This window comes from Festucalex cinctus, chromosome 6, assembly GCF_051991245.1.
Source record: "Festucalex cinctus isolate MCC-2025b chromosome 6, RoL_Fcin_1.0, whole genome shotgun sequence".
NCBI lineage: Eukaryota > Metazoa > Chordata > Actinopteri > Syngnathiformes > Syngnathidae > Festucalex > Festucalex cinctus.
Window position 1 is genome coordinate 542165 of NC_135416.1, and position 14517 is coordinate 556681.

Below are 14517 nucleotides of genomic sequence, written 5' to 3' on the forward strand. Positions count from 1 at the left end.
GAAAGTTGATCAATAATAATAAAATACATTAGATCTATCTAAAATGTCAATCCATAAATGGAAACCTAATCAAAAAATGTCAATCCCGAACTGTGTCAGGGCAAGGACGAGACGTACGACGGTCTGCTGCTGGACTACTTCCTGTCGTACCAGCAGTTCATCCACCTGGTGTGTCGCGTGGCCATCAACTGCGACAAGTTCACCGACACGCTGGTGAAGCTGAGTTGCGTGTCGGCCCCGCCCACCCGCCGTCCCATTGGCCCGCGCCCGTCGCTCACCTTTTTGTTTGCTTTGCTTTGTCCCGCCTCCTCGCAGGCGTGCTGATGGCGTACGAAGGCCTCCCGCTGCACCTGCCGCTCTTCCCCAAACTGTGGACCGAAATGTGCCAGTCGCAGGTGCGAGATCGTCGCTCGTGACGTCACGTGACGTCACGTAACGTCGCGTGGTCGCGTCCGACATGTCGTGCGTCCGTTTCAGTCGCCGCTGTCCAAGACGTGCGTGAAGCTGCTGTGCGACGACGCCGCCTTCGGCGAGTACGTCAAACTCATCCTGATGGACGAGCGCGGTTTCCTCAACGACGCCGCCGCCTACGCCTTCCTCACCTGCTTCCTGCACAAGGTGCGCACACACACAACGACAGGGTTATCATTGCTTGAAATAATAATAACAAAAATAATAATAATAAAATATTTAAAAATAAAAATAGTAATTATAATTAAATACATAAAAATATGACAATAAATATTGAAATACAAGTAAAAAATAAAATATAAAAAAAAGATTAAAATATAAAAATATTAAAATACTAATTAAATATATATTACAATGAATATTGAAATAAAAATAAAATATGAAAATAATTTTAAAAATAAATACTGCTTCCTGCATAAGGTGCAAACACACAAAACAGTTATCGGCTTGAAAATAAAATAATAAAATATAAAAAAAAACTAAATAAATATTCAAAATATTACAATAAATACACAAAAAGGGTTAGCATTGGCTTGAAATGCAAATAAAATATTTAAAATTTAAAATACTAAATATCATTATAAATAAATATTCTAAATACTACAATAAATATTGAAATACAAATAAAATATAAAAATAATTTAAAAAAAAATAAAAATACTGCTTCCTGCACAAGGTGTAACCACACAAAAAAGGCTTGAAATGCAAATAAAATCAAGAATAATAAAATAATATAAAAAATATTAAAATGCTAAATATAAGTAAATATTTAAAATATTAGAATACAAATATTGAAATACAAATAAAATAATATAAAAAAAATAATAAAAAATCAAGATAATCCTTCCAGCACAAGGTACAAACACGCACAACGTGGTTCTCATCGGATTGGAATTTTCAACATCGTTTTGTTTGTGGGTTGAAAAGGTCTGTCGAAATACAGTTTGCACGTTGGAAGGAGGCTGACCCTGTTGGACCTCGTTTGACCTTTGACCTTTGTCACATCCCAGGTGCAGGTGCTGTCGGCCGCCAGCTGCTGCAGCCTGACGGGCGCGTTGGTGGCGGGCGTGCTGAGCGAGCACGAGGCCCTGCGGCCCGAGCTGGCGTCCGATTGGCCGCAGCTCAACAAGGCCGCCGCCCTGCTCAACGCGGTACGCACGCACGCACGCACGCACGCACGCACGCGCGCGCGCCCGCCACGTCGTCGACGTGCGTTTCCCTTTTTTGTTGCAGGACCTCCGGGCGTTGACGCTGTTGCTGTCGGTGCAGCCGCCGCCGAACCTTGACCCCGCCCTGGGCCCCGCCCTCCACGACCTGACGGCCCGCTGCCGCCTTTGCCTGCAGCGCCGCGACGCGCTGGCGGACGCGCGCCGCCAGCGGCGCCACCACGGTATGGAGTCCACTTGTCAAAATGAATCCACGAGCGAGTTGTTGACTGATTTCTGGAGTCCATGAAAGACAACTGATTACATTTGCAAACATCGGTTTTTACTTTGGAAAATAAGCGAATCGGTAACATTTTTTTGTTAATTTTTGTTAAATTACTGTACGAATACGAAGTACCAACTAAACACGAATCGCTGGTTAATAAACTAATTGGAGAAGAAATGTTTTTGTAATGCAAAATAAAAGGAATCGATGAATCGGTTGAATGAAAATATTGGATGGTGTGCATCTAATCATTGTTTGCGCAACCAGAGGAGGACGGCGCCACCCCCGTGAAGCGGCGCCGCGTCAGCAGCGACGGCGAGGACGACGACGGCGCGCCGGGCACGTCGGCCGACGCCGTCGCCGCCCCCCCGCCGGCGTTCCCCGAGTCGTCCAAGACGGAGCGGCAGGGGGCGCTGACGCCCCCCGGCACCTCGGACACGGAGACGCGCGACTCGTCGTCCCTAATCGACCCCGGCACGGAGCAGGACCCGCCCTCGCCGCCCGACGCCGCCTCCCCCTCCCCTCCGGAAGCCGCCGCCCGCTCCCCCCCGGAAGCCGCCGCCCGCTCCCCCGACGCGGACAAGATGGCTGAGCGGGAGGAGGAGGAGGAGGAGGAGGAGGAGGCGGAACGGAGGGCGGCTCCGCCCCTCCCGGAGGACGCCGCCCTCCCGGCGGGGGAGGGGCCGGAGGACGTGCTGGACGCATTGTGCAGGACCCTGGAAGCTGCCGTCGCCGTGGTCACCAAACTGACTGGCAAGGCCCCGCCCTCCTCGTGACATCATTGGTCGCTGTGAGTTTTTTTTTTGTTTTCCTGCTTCATTGCCTTGGAGTCGCACTTTTTTTTTTTTTTTTTTTTTTTTTTTTTTTTTTTTTCTTCAAAGGGCAAAAAAAATTTTTTTGTTGTTTTATACACACGTGAGGATTTTATTTGCTCTAATTTAATTTTATTGCATTTTTACCGCTCGTCCTCTCTGTGCCATTTTTTTGTACTTTGGTCAACGATGAGGCGGCGACAGCGGAAATGCGTAAAAGTTTCACACAAAAAAAAAAAAAGAAGTTGCCTTGAGTAAACAAACGTTTACTTGGACATGAGAACCACAAATGTCGAAAACTTGATGCCTGAAGGTCAAATATGAAAACTATAAATATATATATATATATATATATATATGTATGTATGTACGTATGTATTATTTATATATATATATATATATATATATATATATATATATGAATAATATGAAGTGGTGCTTTATGGAACTGTGGTGCAAATAAAGCCGCCCGTGTCGGACCAGTCGGCGCTTTTGAATTTTCTTGACTTTGGCGACCATTCCCGACGACCGTTCTGCTGTTGACTTTTAGCTGCTTGTTGTTGTTTTGTTTCGTTTTTTTGTTTGTTTTTTTGTTTTTTCTTTGATTTCACACACTGTCCATCAATAAAAAAATGTTTATTGACAAAATGCAGCGGTGCAAAAATGTTTTTCCCCGACGTGCCGTTCGGAACTTTTTACATTTCCGGTACCGGTTGTAGTCTTTCTGTTTTCTTTCTTGTATTTAGTTGTTTTCACAAGCAAGTTTTTTTGTCATGTTCTTGTTCCTCTGACCGCTTCTTCTTTTCCGATTATCTTGATGCAGCATCTGCTCGTCAGCGTGAGCACGCTGCGCAAAGATTTAAAAAAAAAAAAAAATTTGCTTTTGTACTCTCACATCGACACGTCTGAGGAAAAACTCGATTGTCACAATCGATTGTTTTTCAATGAATCGGATATGTTGTCCGATTGTACTCCCATTTTTCAATACTGCAAAATCGTAACGTGGAGCGTGAAGTGTTGCCGAATGAAGTTGAGAAATATGAAATATGATAATGAGGCGAGGAAGTTCCTTCTTTGAGATCTCCTGCAAACTTGTTCCTCCCGCGCGAGACCACAAAAGTTGAAGTCATCGTCATCATCGTCATCATCGTCATCTTCATCCTCCAGCAACGCAAGCAGGTCAGAGCGTCTTCCAAAATGTCATTTTATGATTCTTACTGATATTGATGCTTGCTGTTTGAAATCTTCACTTTCATTTCTTTTTTTTCGCTACTGGCGGCGCAAACATTTGGCCCAACAGGTCGGAAGGTAAGCAGAGCTGCAGTGTGGTCACAGCCAGCGAACCTGTCGTGGGACGAGTCGCAACTTGATGTTGGCTAACAACAATTTCGTATGGCGACACGGTGGAGTGGATTTTTTCAAAAATCAGGAAAAGAAAAACAAAACAAAAAAATTGACATAAATATGGATTTATCCATGTATGGAATTAGATCATTTCTTTAATAAATAGATACACTTATTTAATTCAAATAAATGTATCTGTTAAATAAATTTATATTTTTTAAATGTATCTGTTAAATAAAGGTCTATAAATTGGTCCATTAAATGTCTATTAAATTGATCCATTTATTAAATAAATGTATGAAATAAATGTATTAAATTTGTCTATTAAATGTATTTTATTTAATGCATCTATTAAATACATTTATTTACTAAATAAATGTATCTATTAAATGTCTATTAAATAAATGTGTATTTATTAAATAAATGTAACTTTTAAATAAATGTCTATTAAATAAACGTGTATTTATTCAAGGTCTATTAAATTGATCTATTTATTAAATTGAATTAAAAAATGGATCAATTAAATTAAATTGCTTTCACTTTGGAAGTGGAATTTTGAGCAAAGTGCACCAAAAGGCGTATCAATGCACGTTTTCCGTTTTTGTGCGCGCAGATGGCGGCGATGCGCCGGCTCCTGCTGGTGGCGCTGTTGGCCGCCGCCGCCGCCGCCGCCGTGGACCAGAACAGATTGGCCGCACTGGTCGATGAAATTCTGCGCAGGTTGGTTTCCACCGGACTTGTTGCTCGTCTCTGTGCTAATGCTAACGTGCTAACGTGCTAACGTGACCTTGCTTGTGCTCTCGCCTGCAGATTCCGAGTGCAAAGGTGAGTGACATCATCATCATCATCATCATCATCACGTGCGTGAAATGTCAGAGCAAGAAAAATGCACTTTTCCACAAAATTAGGCGGATGTTGCTTGTCTTTATTTTTCTTGGCGTTCGTGGAATATTAAGCAGCCGTGTTTATCAATATCGGAAGCGGCCATTTTGACACTCGCTGTCGACGGAAGATGACATCACAGTTGCTGAGGCAACAACCAATCACAGCTCAGCTTCAGATAACAGGGGAGCTGTGATTGGTTGTTGCCTGAGCAACTGTGATGTCATTTTCCATCGACAGCGAGTGGCAAAATGGCCGCCCCCTGAGATGGATCAAAATGACTTGATTTTGCTGCATAACTCATATTCCACAAATGTAGTATTAATCCGAATGTCATGTTTAGACTAGTGAAGTGACATAGAACATATTATTGTCCAAAATGTTTAACTCATTAACTGGCAGCCATTTTGAGCTCCCATATCCCATGCTAATGCTGATTTTAAGTTAGCATGCTGAGCTAATGTTAAATTAATGCTAATGCTTTGCTAATGCTAAGCTAGCATGAGAATGTTAAGTAAATGCTAATGCTAAAGTAGCAAGTTAATGCTAGCATAATGCTAGCCTAATGTTAATGCTAAGCTAATGTTAAGTGAGCAGGCTATGCCAATGCTCTGCTAATGTTAAGTTAGCATGATAATGTTAAGGTAATGCTAATTTTAAATTAGCATATTAATTAATGCTAGCATAATGCTAGCCTAATGTTAATGCTAAGCTAATGTTAAGTTAGCAGGCTATACTAATGCTAAGTTAGCATGATAATGCTAAGTTAATGCTAATGTTAAATTAGCATGTTAATGGTAGCCTAATGTTAATGCGAAGCTAATGTTAAGTTATCAGGCTAAGCTAATGCTAATGCTAAGTTAGCGTGTTAACTCATTCGCTCCCAGTCATTTTAACATTTCGCAATCCCGTTCGCTCCCGGCTGTTTTACTGGATTTGGACTGATTTTGCAAGGCCCACAGAATATTGTGTTCTATTGCTATAAAAACATGGAACGTACCAAAAGAAAGATTAGTCCATTTTCATCAGGAAAAAAAATATATATTTCTGTTTCTGTTTTGCAGCCGTTAGCATCAAAATATAGCTAACTTCCATCAATATTCACATTCCTGGTGAAAACACTGTCCAAAAGAGCTTGTTGCAACAGGGCCCTGGCTGATCTCTTATACTCTGCTGCCACAAACGTCTCGACCAGATAAAAACCACACTAACTTTGCGTGTTGTGTATATTAGCAGGATGCCCATGTTTAGTCTGGCCGTGAGCGTCCCGCCCGGCGCCGAGCCGGGCTCGTACGACCTCAATCAGGTGCAAGACGACAACGTGAGGGACACCATCCTGCGGTGCCAAGTCTACGCCGGCCACAACGTGGTGGCCGCCACCATTCTCAGGTGGCCCGACGTGGCGCGTGACTGCCCCGGGGCGCAGGTGCCGTGGCGGGACGTTCTGGACGCGTGCGGTCGACAGTCCATGACGTGGGGGGAGGTGGCCGCCGCCTGCCCAGACAAAGTGGCGGACACGAGGACGGACCACGCCGAATACCGAGTCCTGGAGAGGTTCCACAGCTGGGCGCAGGATAAGGACAAGTCGGGTCTGTTGGTGTTTTACGCGCACGCGGCGCCCTGCGAGGCGCGCTGCTCCAGCACCCGGAACCACCTCAGCATCCTCCAGCTGCTGAGGCGCGTCGGCGACTGGCAGGAGCACGTGCTCGTCTTCTCCAAGTTGCTGGTCGTCAAAACGCTGTGGGAAGGCAACACCATGCCCGACAGCAGGTTGATCCGAGCCCTGCGCAACCTGGGCGGGGCGCTGGGCGACGGCGGACTGGCCAAGATCTTTCGCTGCGACCGGCCCCGGGAGCGCAACGCCGCCATGACGTGCACCAGCTGCTCCGCCGGGGGGCAGGTCACCCCCAAGTGCTACAAGGAGGATGGGGAGGAAGGTGGGGTGCAAGGAGGGGGCGGGGCACCAGGAGGGGAGCAAACGGGAGGTGGGGCGGCAGGAGGGGGGCAAACGGGAGGTGGGGTGGCGAGAGGGGCCCAGAGGGGAGGTGGGGTGGCGAGAGGGTGGAGCCAAAGGGCAGGTGGGATGGCGAGAGGGGGGAGCCAAAGGGCAGGTGGGATGGCGAGAGCGGGGAGCCCACGGGGAGGTGCAAGCCCAATGGCAGGTGGGGCAATGCGAGGAGGGGGGAGCCAAACAGGAGGTGGGGCCCAAAGGGGAAGTGGGGCGGTGCGAGGAGGGGGGAGCCCAAGGGGAGGTGTGGTAACGCGAAGGGGGAGCCCAAGGGGAGGTGGGGCAACACGAGGAGGTACCCAAATGGGAGGTGGGGCGGTGCGAGGAGGGGGGAGCCCAAGGGGAGGTGTGGTAACGCGAAGGGGGAGCCAAAGAGGGGGTGGGGCAACGGGAGGAGGGGGGAGCCCAACGAGAGGTGGGAGCCCAAGGGGAGGTGGGGCAACGCGAGGAGGGGGGAGCCGAAGGGGAGGGCGGGGCTGAAGTTGTTGATGGCCAACAACTTTTTGTTTGCGCTTCATAAATGTGTTTCCTCAATGCTAAGCTAATGGCATCGCGCCAACATAAAATGCTAGAAAATAATCTTTAAAAAAAAAAAAAAAAAACACCTGCTCAGCAATAAAATTTTCAGCAATCACGCCTGGTCTCGCCTTTTATTTATTTTTGTATTCATTTTTCAAAAACATTTTAATAGAGAAAATCATATACGCATTCACGTGATGTTATGCTGTGTTCAAGGATGGTTGGAAGTCTGAAATATCCGAGTTTGTTTTTCTCAGTTCCCACCTGAAAGCGTTTGTGAGGCGAAAATAAACAACCAAAATGGTGGATAGTGGTAAATTGTTTTTTATTTGGTTCTTAAAACTCGTTTTTGACCTCCAGCAAACTCACCTTCTCGTCATTTTTTCCGACCTCGCAAGTGGAATTTCTGAGTTCAAGGGGGCGTTCCCGTACGCACTTCCTGGTTTTGAACTGTGAAAAGTCGCCGTCGAATGCAGCGTTAGTATAAAATATTTGGCGATGTTGGTATATATATTTATAATATTTGATATAAAAATACCGAACATAAAACCATGTGTGCATTTTATTCAATGTATCGCTTATATGGGGAAAGATAAACTCGGGCGGCTGGCAGAGGACAAACTCCAACCCCAACAATGCCGCGCGGACCTGACGTCATTGTCACGTGAGGTGGGATAATCATGTCACGTGATGAGTCCAAGATGGCCGAGGCGGCGGAGACGAGCAGGAGCTCGCTGGGCGCGCTGCTCAACGGCGTCGCTCAGCAAACGTTCCACCGGAACAGCGACGTGACGGAGGAGCTGCTGAAAAGTCAACTTTACCCCGAGGCCACGCAGGAACACTTCAAGGCTTTGTACGACAAGATGAAGGCGCTCCTCAAGGTAAGAAACGCTTCCGGGCCAGTCTGCTCCTCTCAGGCGAAACAACAAACGAACGCTGTCACGTGACACGTCTTCATAAATGCGTCCAGCTGGCGTCTTTTTTTCTTTTTTTTTTTGTCATTGATGTGACGTCATATCGGTAATTAATGCCAGTTGTGTCACCTGTGATGTCATGATATGAAAATGGGCGCGTCTTTGCCCCCCCACCCAGTCGATGGCCGCTGCGGACATGGACCACGCCCAGCTGGAGGCCTTCCTGACCGCCCAGACCCGCAAGCAGGGGGCGGGCCAGGGCGTCAGTCCCGAGCAGGCCGCCGCCCTGGCCCGCTTCTGGAAGAGCCAGCGCGGGCGAGTCCGCCAAAGCCTGCTGGCGCACAGCCGCTGGGAGCCCGCGCTCAGGGGCCTCTCCTGGAGGCTGGACCTCCGGACCGGGCCGGCGGCAGCCCGCGGGGGGCCCCCCGGTGGCCCCGTCGCTCTGCTGGAGCTGGAGCTGGGCGCCGGCGACCGGGTGAGCCTTCAGCTTTCGTTTTTTTCTTTTTAAGATTTTTAACTTTTTTTTTATATATATATATTTAAAAAATATATATATTTTTTTTATTTTGTTAGTTTACATGAATTATAAGCTCATGAATAATCGACAACTAATTGTTTATCAAGTCATCTTTATTTATAAGTATTTTTAGATTTATGTATTTTCTATTATTTAATATTTATTTTTCAGAATATTTTTTAATGTAAAAAAAATCCTGTAAAACACTCTTGGATCTTTAGAATTATATATATATTAAAAACAAGGGGGAAAAAAGAAAAACGAAGTCCCCCTAGCCCCCAAAAAAATTTCAGCAAATTTTTATTTTATTTTTTTTAATTAACTCACTCACTGCCTTTGACAAGTATACTTGTCAATTGTATTTTTTAGAGCGGTGCTAAATGGGGGCGAATCTGAGCATGCTCCACTGTAAATATCAAACTTGGAAACAACTTTACTGATGCCCAACCACCGGTAGATGACATCATTGCCCCATTTTATAGGAAATAAACACAGTTTCAGAGTCCATGGGAGAAATGGCTGTATTTTGGCAAACCTACATTTTTCTGCTGTCAATTATAAAAGAACGGGACGGGACAAAAAGTAGGGAGTCTATTCTGTTATTTGGTAGATTCGGTTTATATATAATTATTGAATGGAATATCACGTGAGTATTGGAAATGTAAAAATTTTCTATAATGACTGGCAGTGAATGAGTTAATCTTGACTGGTATAAAAATGTTGCCGTGGTGTCGAAGGAACGTTGTCAGTGTGAATTGAGGTGCTTGTAGTTTTGCCGCCATCTTGTGGTCACCTTTTTGAGAGCAGCAAATATGCAGACATTTGCAACTGCAGATTCATGCCACAGGATGGCGGCAAAGCGCCACTTTTGCCTTACTCAAACGACTCGGCAGATTTGGATGCATGACAGTGTTTTTGCTTTTGTTTATTTTCCCCCATTTTGTCTGGCAGGAGTCGGACTTTGTGTGCGTGGAGATGGACGAGCACAACGTACAGCACGTGCTGGACAAGATGGCCGCCATCCAGGCCGCCATCGACGCCGCCGCCGTTCAGCAGCACGCTTGACGCAGGAAGTCGTCAGATCAACTTCCTGTCGTCAACATTTTTTTGCCGATGTGCGTTTTTCCCCGCCTGGATCCAAAATGGCTGCCGCACACGGTCAAATCCAACATGGCCGATCGGCTTGACGATCGTCGTCACTTGAATAAACTCCTTTTGAGCGTCCAATCAATTATTTTTTATTTTTTTGGCGGCGTCGACAACGAGCAGTCTCCGGAGTCTTTCCTCAGAGAACTTCAAATCCCAGCATGCTTTGCTGGTCACATTTCAACAATGAACCTCATGACTGTGAGGCGCTAACCGTGCTAACAGCTAACCGCCTCATGCTATTTGATAATGTTTAAGTGGAAGATTTATTTTTTTATATATATATATAAAGTCCCAATTCACATAGTGTTGGTGTAATGAAGTCAACTGCAATTTTCAAAACAACTGTGTGAGAATCTTGTACAGAAATAAAGAAATCACATTTGAAACAAACACCAGGTGCTTGTTATGTTTATAAATAAATAAATAGATATAATATAAATAAAGGAGAAAAAAGCTTTCAATGTTTCTTCCATTTAATTTTTCATCCCTGAATAAGTTAACCTTGTTTTGGCGTGGTCACGTGACGCTCTTGATTGAAAGCGTGTGACTCCTCTCACAAAAGTGAGCGCGCGTGTGCGCGTGCGCGTTTGTTTCACTGGACGTTTGACGACGTCGCCATGTTCCCAAACGTTCCGTTGTACCCGAGGGTCGTCGCTAAAGTTCTTCCCCGGACCCCGGCATGGACTTCCGGATCTTGCGCGTCTCAGGCGCGACTGGCTCGGGTTCGAGGGAGCCGCAGGCGTGTGCCGTGCGCATGCGCGACGCTGCTGCTGTTCAACGTGTGTGCGTGTTGCGCCCTGGCGGCTCTCGGCTGGAAACTTCGCGGGCGCGGCGGCGGACCGCTCCAGTCGGTTCCGGTCCGGTCCCGGAGCGGTTCGGGCGCACCTTTCTGGAACTCGGAGCAGCGGCGGCTGGACTTGAGCGGGCCGAGTCGAGACTCGTGCGAAGCGGACCGCAGAGTCGTCACGCAGGTGAATGATGCCAAAAAACGAAACTCGACACTGCGGAATCGCACCGCTGCCTTGCCAAACACAAGTCGGAAATCGAGCTCCAACCTGATCACGTTCACAACTTGATAACTTCACATTTTTAACTCGAAACCACATCTGCAGTCTGCCACCATTTTTGTTTCAATCAGACGCTAACTGATTGTCATGCGCCTCCTGCACTGCAGCTGGCGCTATTCACCACAAATTTAGTAATCCACCTCACTAGACGTCTGGAGAAGAAGAATCTCTCCGAGTTCTATCAGAACGACTCGTTTTTTGTTTTTTTTGTTTTGGCAATGTCATGTTGGTTTCCCGTGAGCGACTGTTTTCAAATAACTTTTATGTTCAGATAAATTGTTTTAGGTGGGTAGGCATCACTGATAGCCGATAGCCGATAGCCCAAACAGGCCCGTGCAAGCAGTTGACGTCACAGGGCGGCCATCTTGCTCCTCCCATCTCGCTGTATGACGATATACGTACAGATAAGACGTATAATATGGAGGACCAAAACTGCCAAAATTCATTATAAATAAACGTCTAAAGTAAATAAATAACTACATAAATGACTAAAAGTGAATATAAAAATGGATATAAAAATATAATTTGAAAATTATATAAAAAATTAAATATAAATGGAAATAAAAAGAGAAAAAAATAGACAAATGAATTCATTTGGATTTAAATTTTGAATTATATTTTTTAGATCCGGTTTGATTTTCACTTTTAGTCATTTATTTATTTATTTTGAATTTTGCCAGTTTTGGTCCCCCATAATATACGGGTAGGTAGCTAAAAGGTGGGGTGGTCACTATTTTTTAACAAGTAAAAAAATAAAAATAACCAGTGGAGATTAAAAATGTGAAACAGGAAACGGAAATACTCAGCGCCCTTCCAAATTAAAAGCATGGATTTCAAAATAGTTGCATATTTGCTCCGCTGCAGATTTCTGATTTGTTTTTATTTAGTATTTTTCCCTTCTCGACAGGTGTGGGACTACAACACGTTGCCTCGCGGCCTCCAGGACTTCCTGCTCTACATGCGCTGCAGGAAGTCGTCTGTGCTTGTGTCTCCGGGTCGTGGTCAGGTCTGCGGGCAGGCGCGGCCCTTCCTGCTGCTCGCCATCAAGTCGCTGGTGCCGCACTTCGAGCGCCGGCAGGCCATCCGCCAGACGTGGGGGGGCGGCGTGCGGGCCAAAAACCGCACGGTGGCCGCCGTCTTCCTGCTGGGGCGGACGCCGCCGGAGGACCACCACCCGGACCTGCGAGGCATGCTGGGCCGGGAGGCGGAGCTTCACGGCGACCTGCTCCAATGGGAGTTCCGGGACACGCCGCTCAACTCGAGCCTGAAGGAGGCGCTCTTCCTGCGGTGGTTCCGCCGCAACTGCCGGCAAGCCCGCTTCGTCCTGGAAGCGCACGACGACGTCTTTGTCGACACGTCGCGGGTGTTGGACTTCCTGGAGAATCTGCCCGGCGGTAGCGGCCGCTTCCTGTTTGTGGGTGACGTCGTCGCCGACGGACGGCCGCCGGGGGACCGGGCGATGCCGGATTTCGTCCCGCCGAGTTTTTTCGCGGGCGCGTATCCGCCGTACGCCGCGTCCGGGGGCGTTCTGCTGTCGGGCGAGGTGGCGTCGCGCCTTCACGACGTCTCGCGGCGCATCGTCCTGTTCCCGCTCCACGAGGTCTACGCGGGGTTGTGCCTGCGCAAGCTAGGTCTGCGCCCGCAGGAGCACCCGGGTTTCGCCGTCCGCCGCGACGGCGACGGCGGGGGGAGGAAGCGTGGCGAGGGTGCGTGCGCGCGCAGCAATTTGTTGGTGGCGAGCGGTCGCACGGCGCAGGACATGCTGAGGATGTGGAACCGCCGTGACGACTGCGACGCAGTGTGACAGCTGAAGGACGGACACTTCATTAGGTACACCAGCTCAGCAACCGATGATGTCATTGTTAACCGAGACGATGTGTAAATAAATGTGAAGCCACTGATGTCATGTTAGAAAATAGCTCGGTTAATGGACATTGATTTAGGGCCCGATCAATTAATCGGCCTTCAAACATCGGCCAAAACAATCAGCCAACTGGGCCAAATTGCCGATTAGTTTCCCCTTAAAAAGTTATCAAAGAAATATGAAGTTTCCGACGCTTTGAAAGTACCCTGAATGCACCATTTTGCCTGCGTAGCATTAGCAACTAGCAAGTGTGTAGCGTATGTTATTCTGTTGTCTCTAAGCGTCCTTTAAAGTGTCTAATGACAACACCACAGTTGGAGTGAACTGTAAAACTAAACATACAACGTCAAGAGTTACATCCACTGTGTATTTTTTAAATTCAAAACATGTTTCGTTTTTAAAACATCGCTAGCCTCGCGCTAACCGGAAGTTAGTGAATGCTTAGCATCGACTTCGGGAGTGTTTTTACTTCAAATAACAAACATGCACACACAAACCTTGTGGGAACACATACCCACAGATGAGACAACACTGCGCAAAGCCACAAATTCTTCCCAATGTGTGAATAAAAAAGTTATTTTAATAGAATTCAATCGCAACTTTCTTGGATGGATGCACGGCACCGCACTGCCCCCAAGAGGTCAAAACGCAGAGGAACACTCAGAATTTGTTCTTCCTGTTTTCTAAGTTGCTATTATTTTAGTTTATTCGATTCCTATTTGACCTTCTTATTGTTTTTGTTTTGACACACTAAATTGGTAACGTTGGTGTCGCAAGATGAATTTGTCTATCACTAATTAATATTGACAATGTGTGACTATTGATAAAGGACGAGACACTGAATATTGCTGACGTCATCTTGGGAAAGACGACACCTGTGTTGGGCAAGTTTCTCAAATATTACTTATTACTAAACTTTCTTGCTTGAAAAAGTATTGAATGAAATGAAAACGAAGACTTTTATTTTGTATGAATTCACAAATTGCTGACTAAATACAACCAAGCAACTTAAAAATAAATAATTTCTGTATCGGGTTGGAAAGAAAAATGTTTACTTTTGGAGAAAAAAAAAAAGTAACTAGTTTTATTACTCAAACTTGAAAGTGATTCACTTATCACACATTTCTCACGTCACATGAGTGAAGATTTGTGGATTTATGATGTTATAGTAACCAAGAAAGCGACTATTGATGACGCAATACTATGAAAGAGCTGTATGATGACGTCACATTCAATAAGGCACACATATTTTACCAAGATGCACAGTTGATGATGTCATATTAGTCCAAGCCTCTCTAGAATTGATGATGAAGTACGAATGACATCATCTTGTTTCTAAAATACGAAATAAAATTCGATTAAATGAGTTACTTGTGAATTACAACATTCAGAAAACAAATTCCGAGCAAACGCAACCAGGAAGTATTTGAGGATGATTCATTTGGCTCCCCCTGGTGGTGGCCAATGGCACCACAGCCAATCAGCTCCTCGATGAGTCTCAGCTGGTTGCGGGTTTGGCGCGCGCGCCAAACAAGCTGA

At 46.2% G+C, this 14517-nt stretch overlaps 4 protein-coding genes across 6 annotated transcripts in view; all 4 read left to right on the forward strand.

The window, feature by feature from the left end:
* usp34 (ubiquitin specific peptidase 34) overlaps positions 1 to 2753 on the forward strand; it is a 44370-nt gene extending 41617 nt beyond the window's left edge. For both annotated transcript variants that reach the window (XM_077523110.1, XM_077523111.1), the window contains exons 74-79: positions 100 to 223; positions 316 to 395; positions 478 to 618; positions 1482 to 1622; positions 1705 to 1861; positions 2170 to 2753. In XM_077523110.1, the coding sequence (XP_077379236.1) occupies positions 100 to 223; positions 316 to 395; positions 478 to 618; positions 1482 to 1622; positions 1705 to 1861; positions 2170 to 2678 (1152 nt within the window). In that variant the 3' untranslated portion in view covers positions 2679 to 2753. The remainder of the gene's footprint in view (positions 1 to 99; positions 224 to 315; positions 396 to 477; positions 619 to 1481; positions 1623 to 1704; positions 1862 to 2169) is intronic.
* A 6-nt stretch (positions 2754 to 2759) lies between these two features.
* On the forward strand, positions 2760 to 7700 carry LOC144020288 (uncharacterized). The gene is made up of 5 exons (XM_077523606.1): positions 2760 to 4022; positions 4672 to 4778; positions 4869 to 4883; positions 6177 to 6925; positions 7684 to 7700. Exons 2-5 carry the CDS (start codon positions 4672 to 4674, stop codon positions 7698 to 7700), a joined length of 888 nt encoding a protein of 295 aa, XP_077379732.1. The 5' UTR covers positions 2760 to 4022.
* Positions 7701 to 8081: 381 nt separating this feature from the next.
* commd1 (copper metabolism (Murr1) domain containing 1) lies at positions 8082 to 10437 on the forward strand. Of its 2 annotated transcripts, XM_077524330.1 has the most exons (4): positions 8082 to 8348; positions 8560 to 8617; positions 8672 to 8856; positions 9850 to 10437. In XM_077524330.1, the coding sequence occupies exons 1-4, from the start codon at positions 8148 to 8150 to the stop codon at positions 9961 to 9963; spliced, it is 558 nt and encodes a 185-aa protein (XP_077380456.1). In that variant the 5' UTR covers positions 8082 to 8147; the 3' UTR covers positions 9964 to 10437. The 2 variants fall into 2 exon arrangements, with proteins under 2 accessions (XP_077380456.1, XP_077380455.1); XM_077524329.1 differs by having other exon boundaries at positions 8086 to 8348; positions 8560 to 8856.
* Positions 10438 to 10626: 189 nt separating this feature from the next.
* b3gnt2a (UDP-GlcNAc:betaGal beta-1,3-N-acetylglucosaminyltransferase 2a) lies at positions 10627 to 14435 on the forward strand. Its single transcript, XM_077525217.1, has 2 exons — positions 10627 to 11018; positions 12022 to 14435. The coding sequence occupies exons 1-2, from the start codon at positions 10665 to 10667 to the stop codon at positions 12916 to 12918; spliced, it is 1251 nt and encodes a 416-aa protein (XP_077381343.1). The 5' UTR covers positions 10627 to 10664; the 3' UTR covers positions 12919 to 14435.
* Positions 14436 to 14517: the final 82 nt, after the last annotated feature.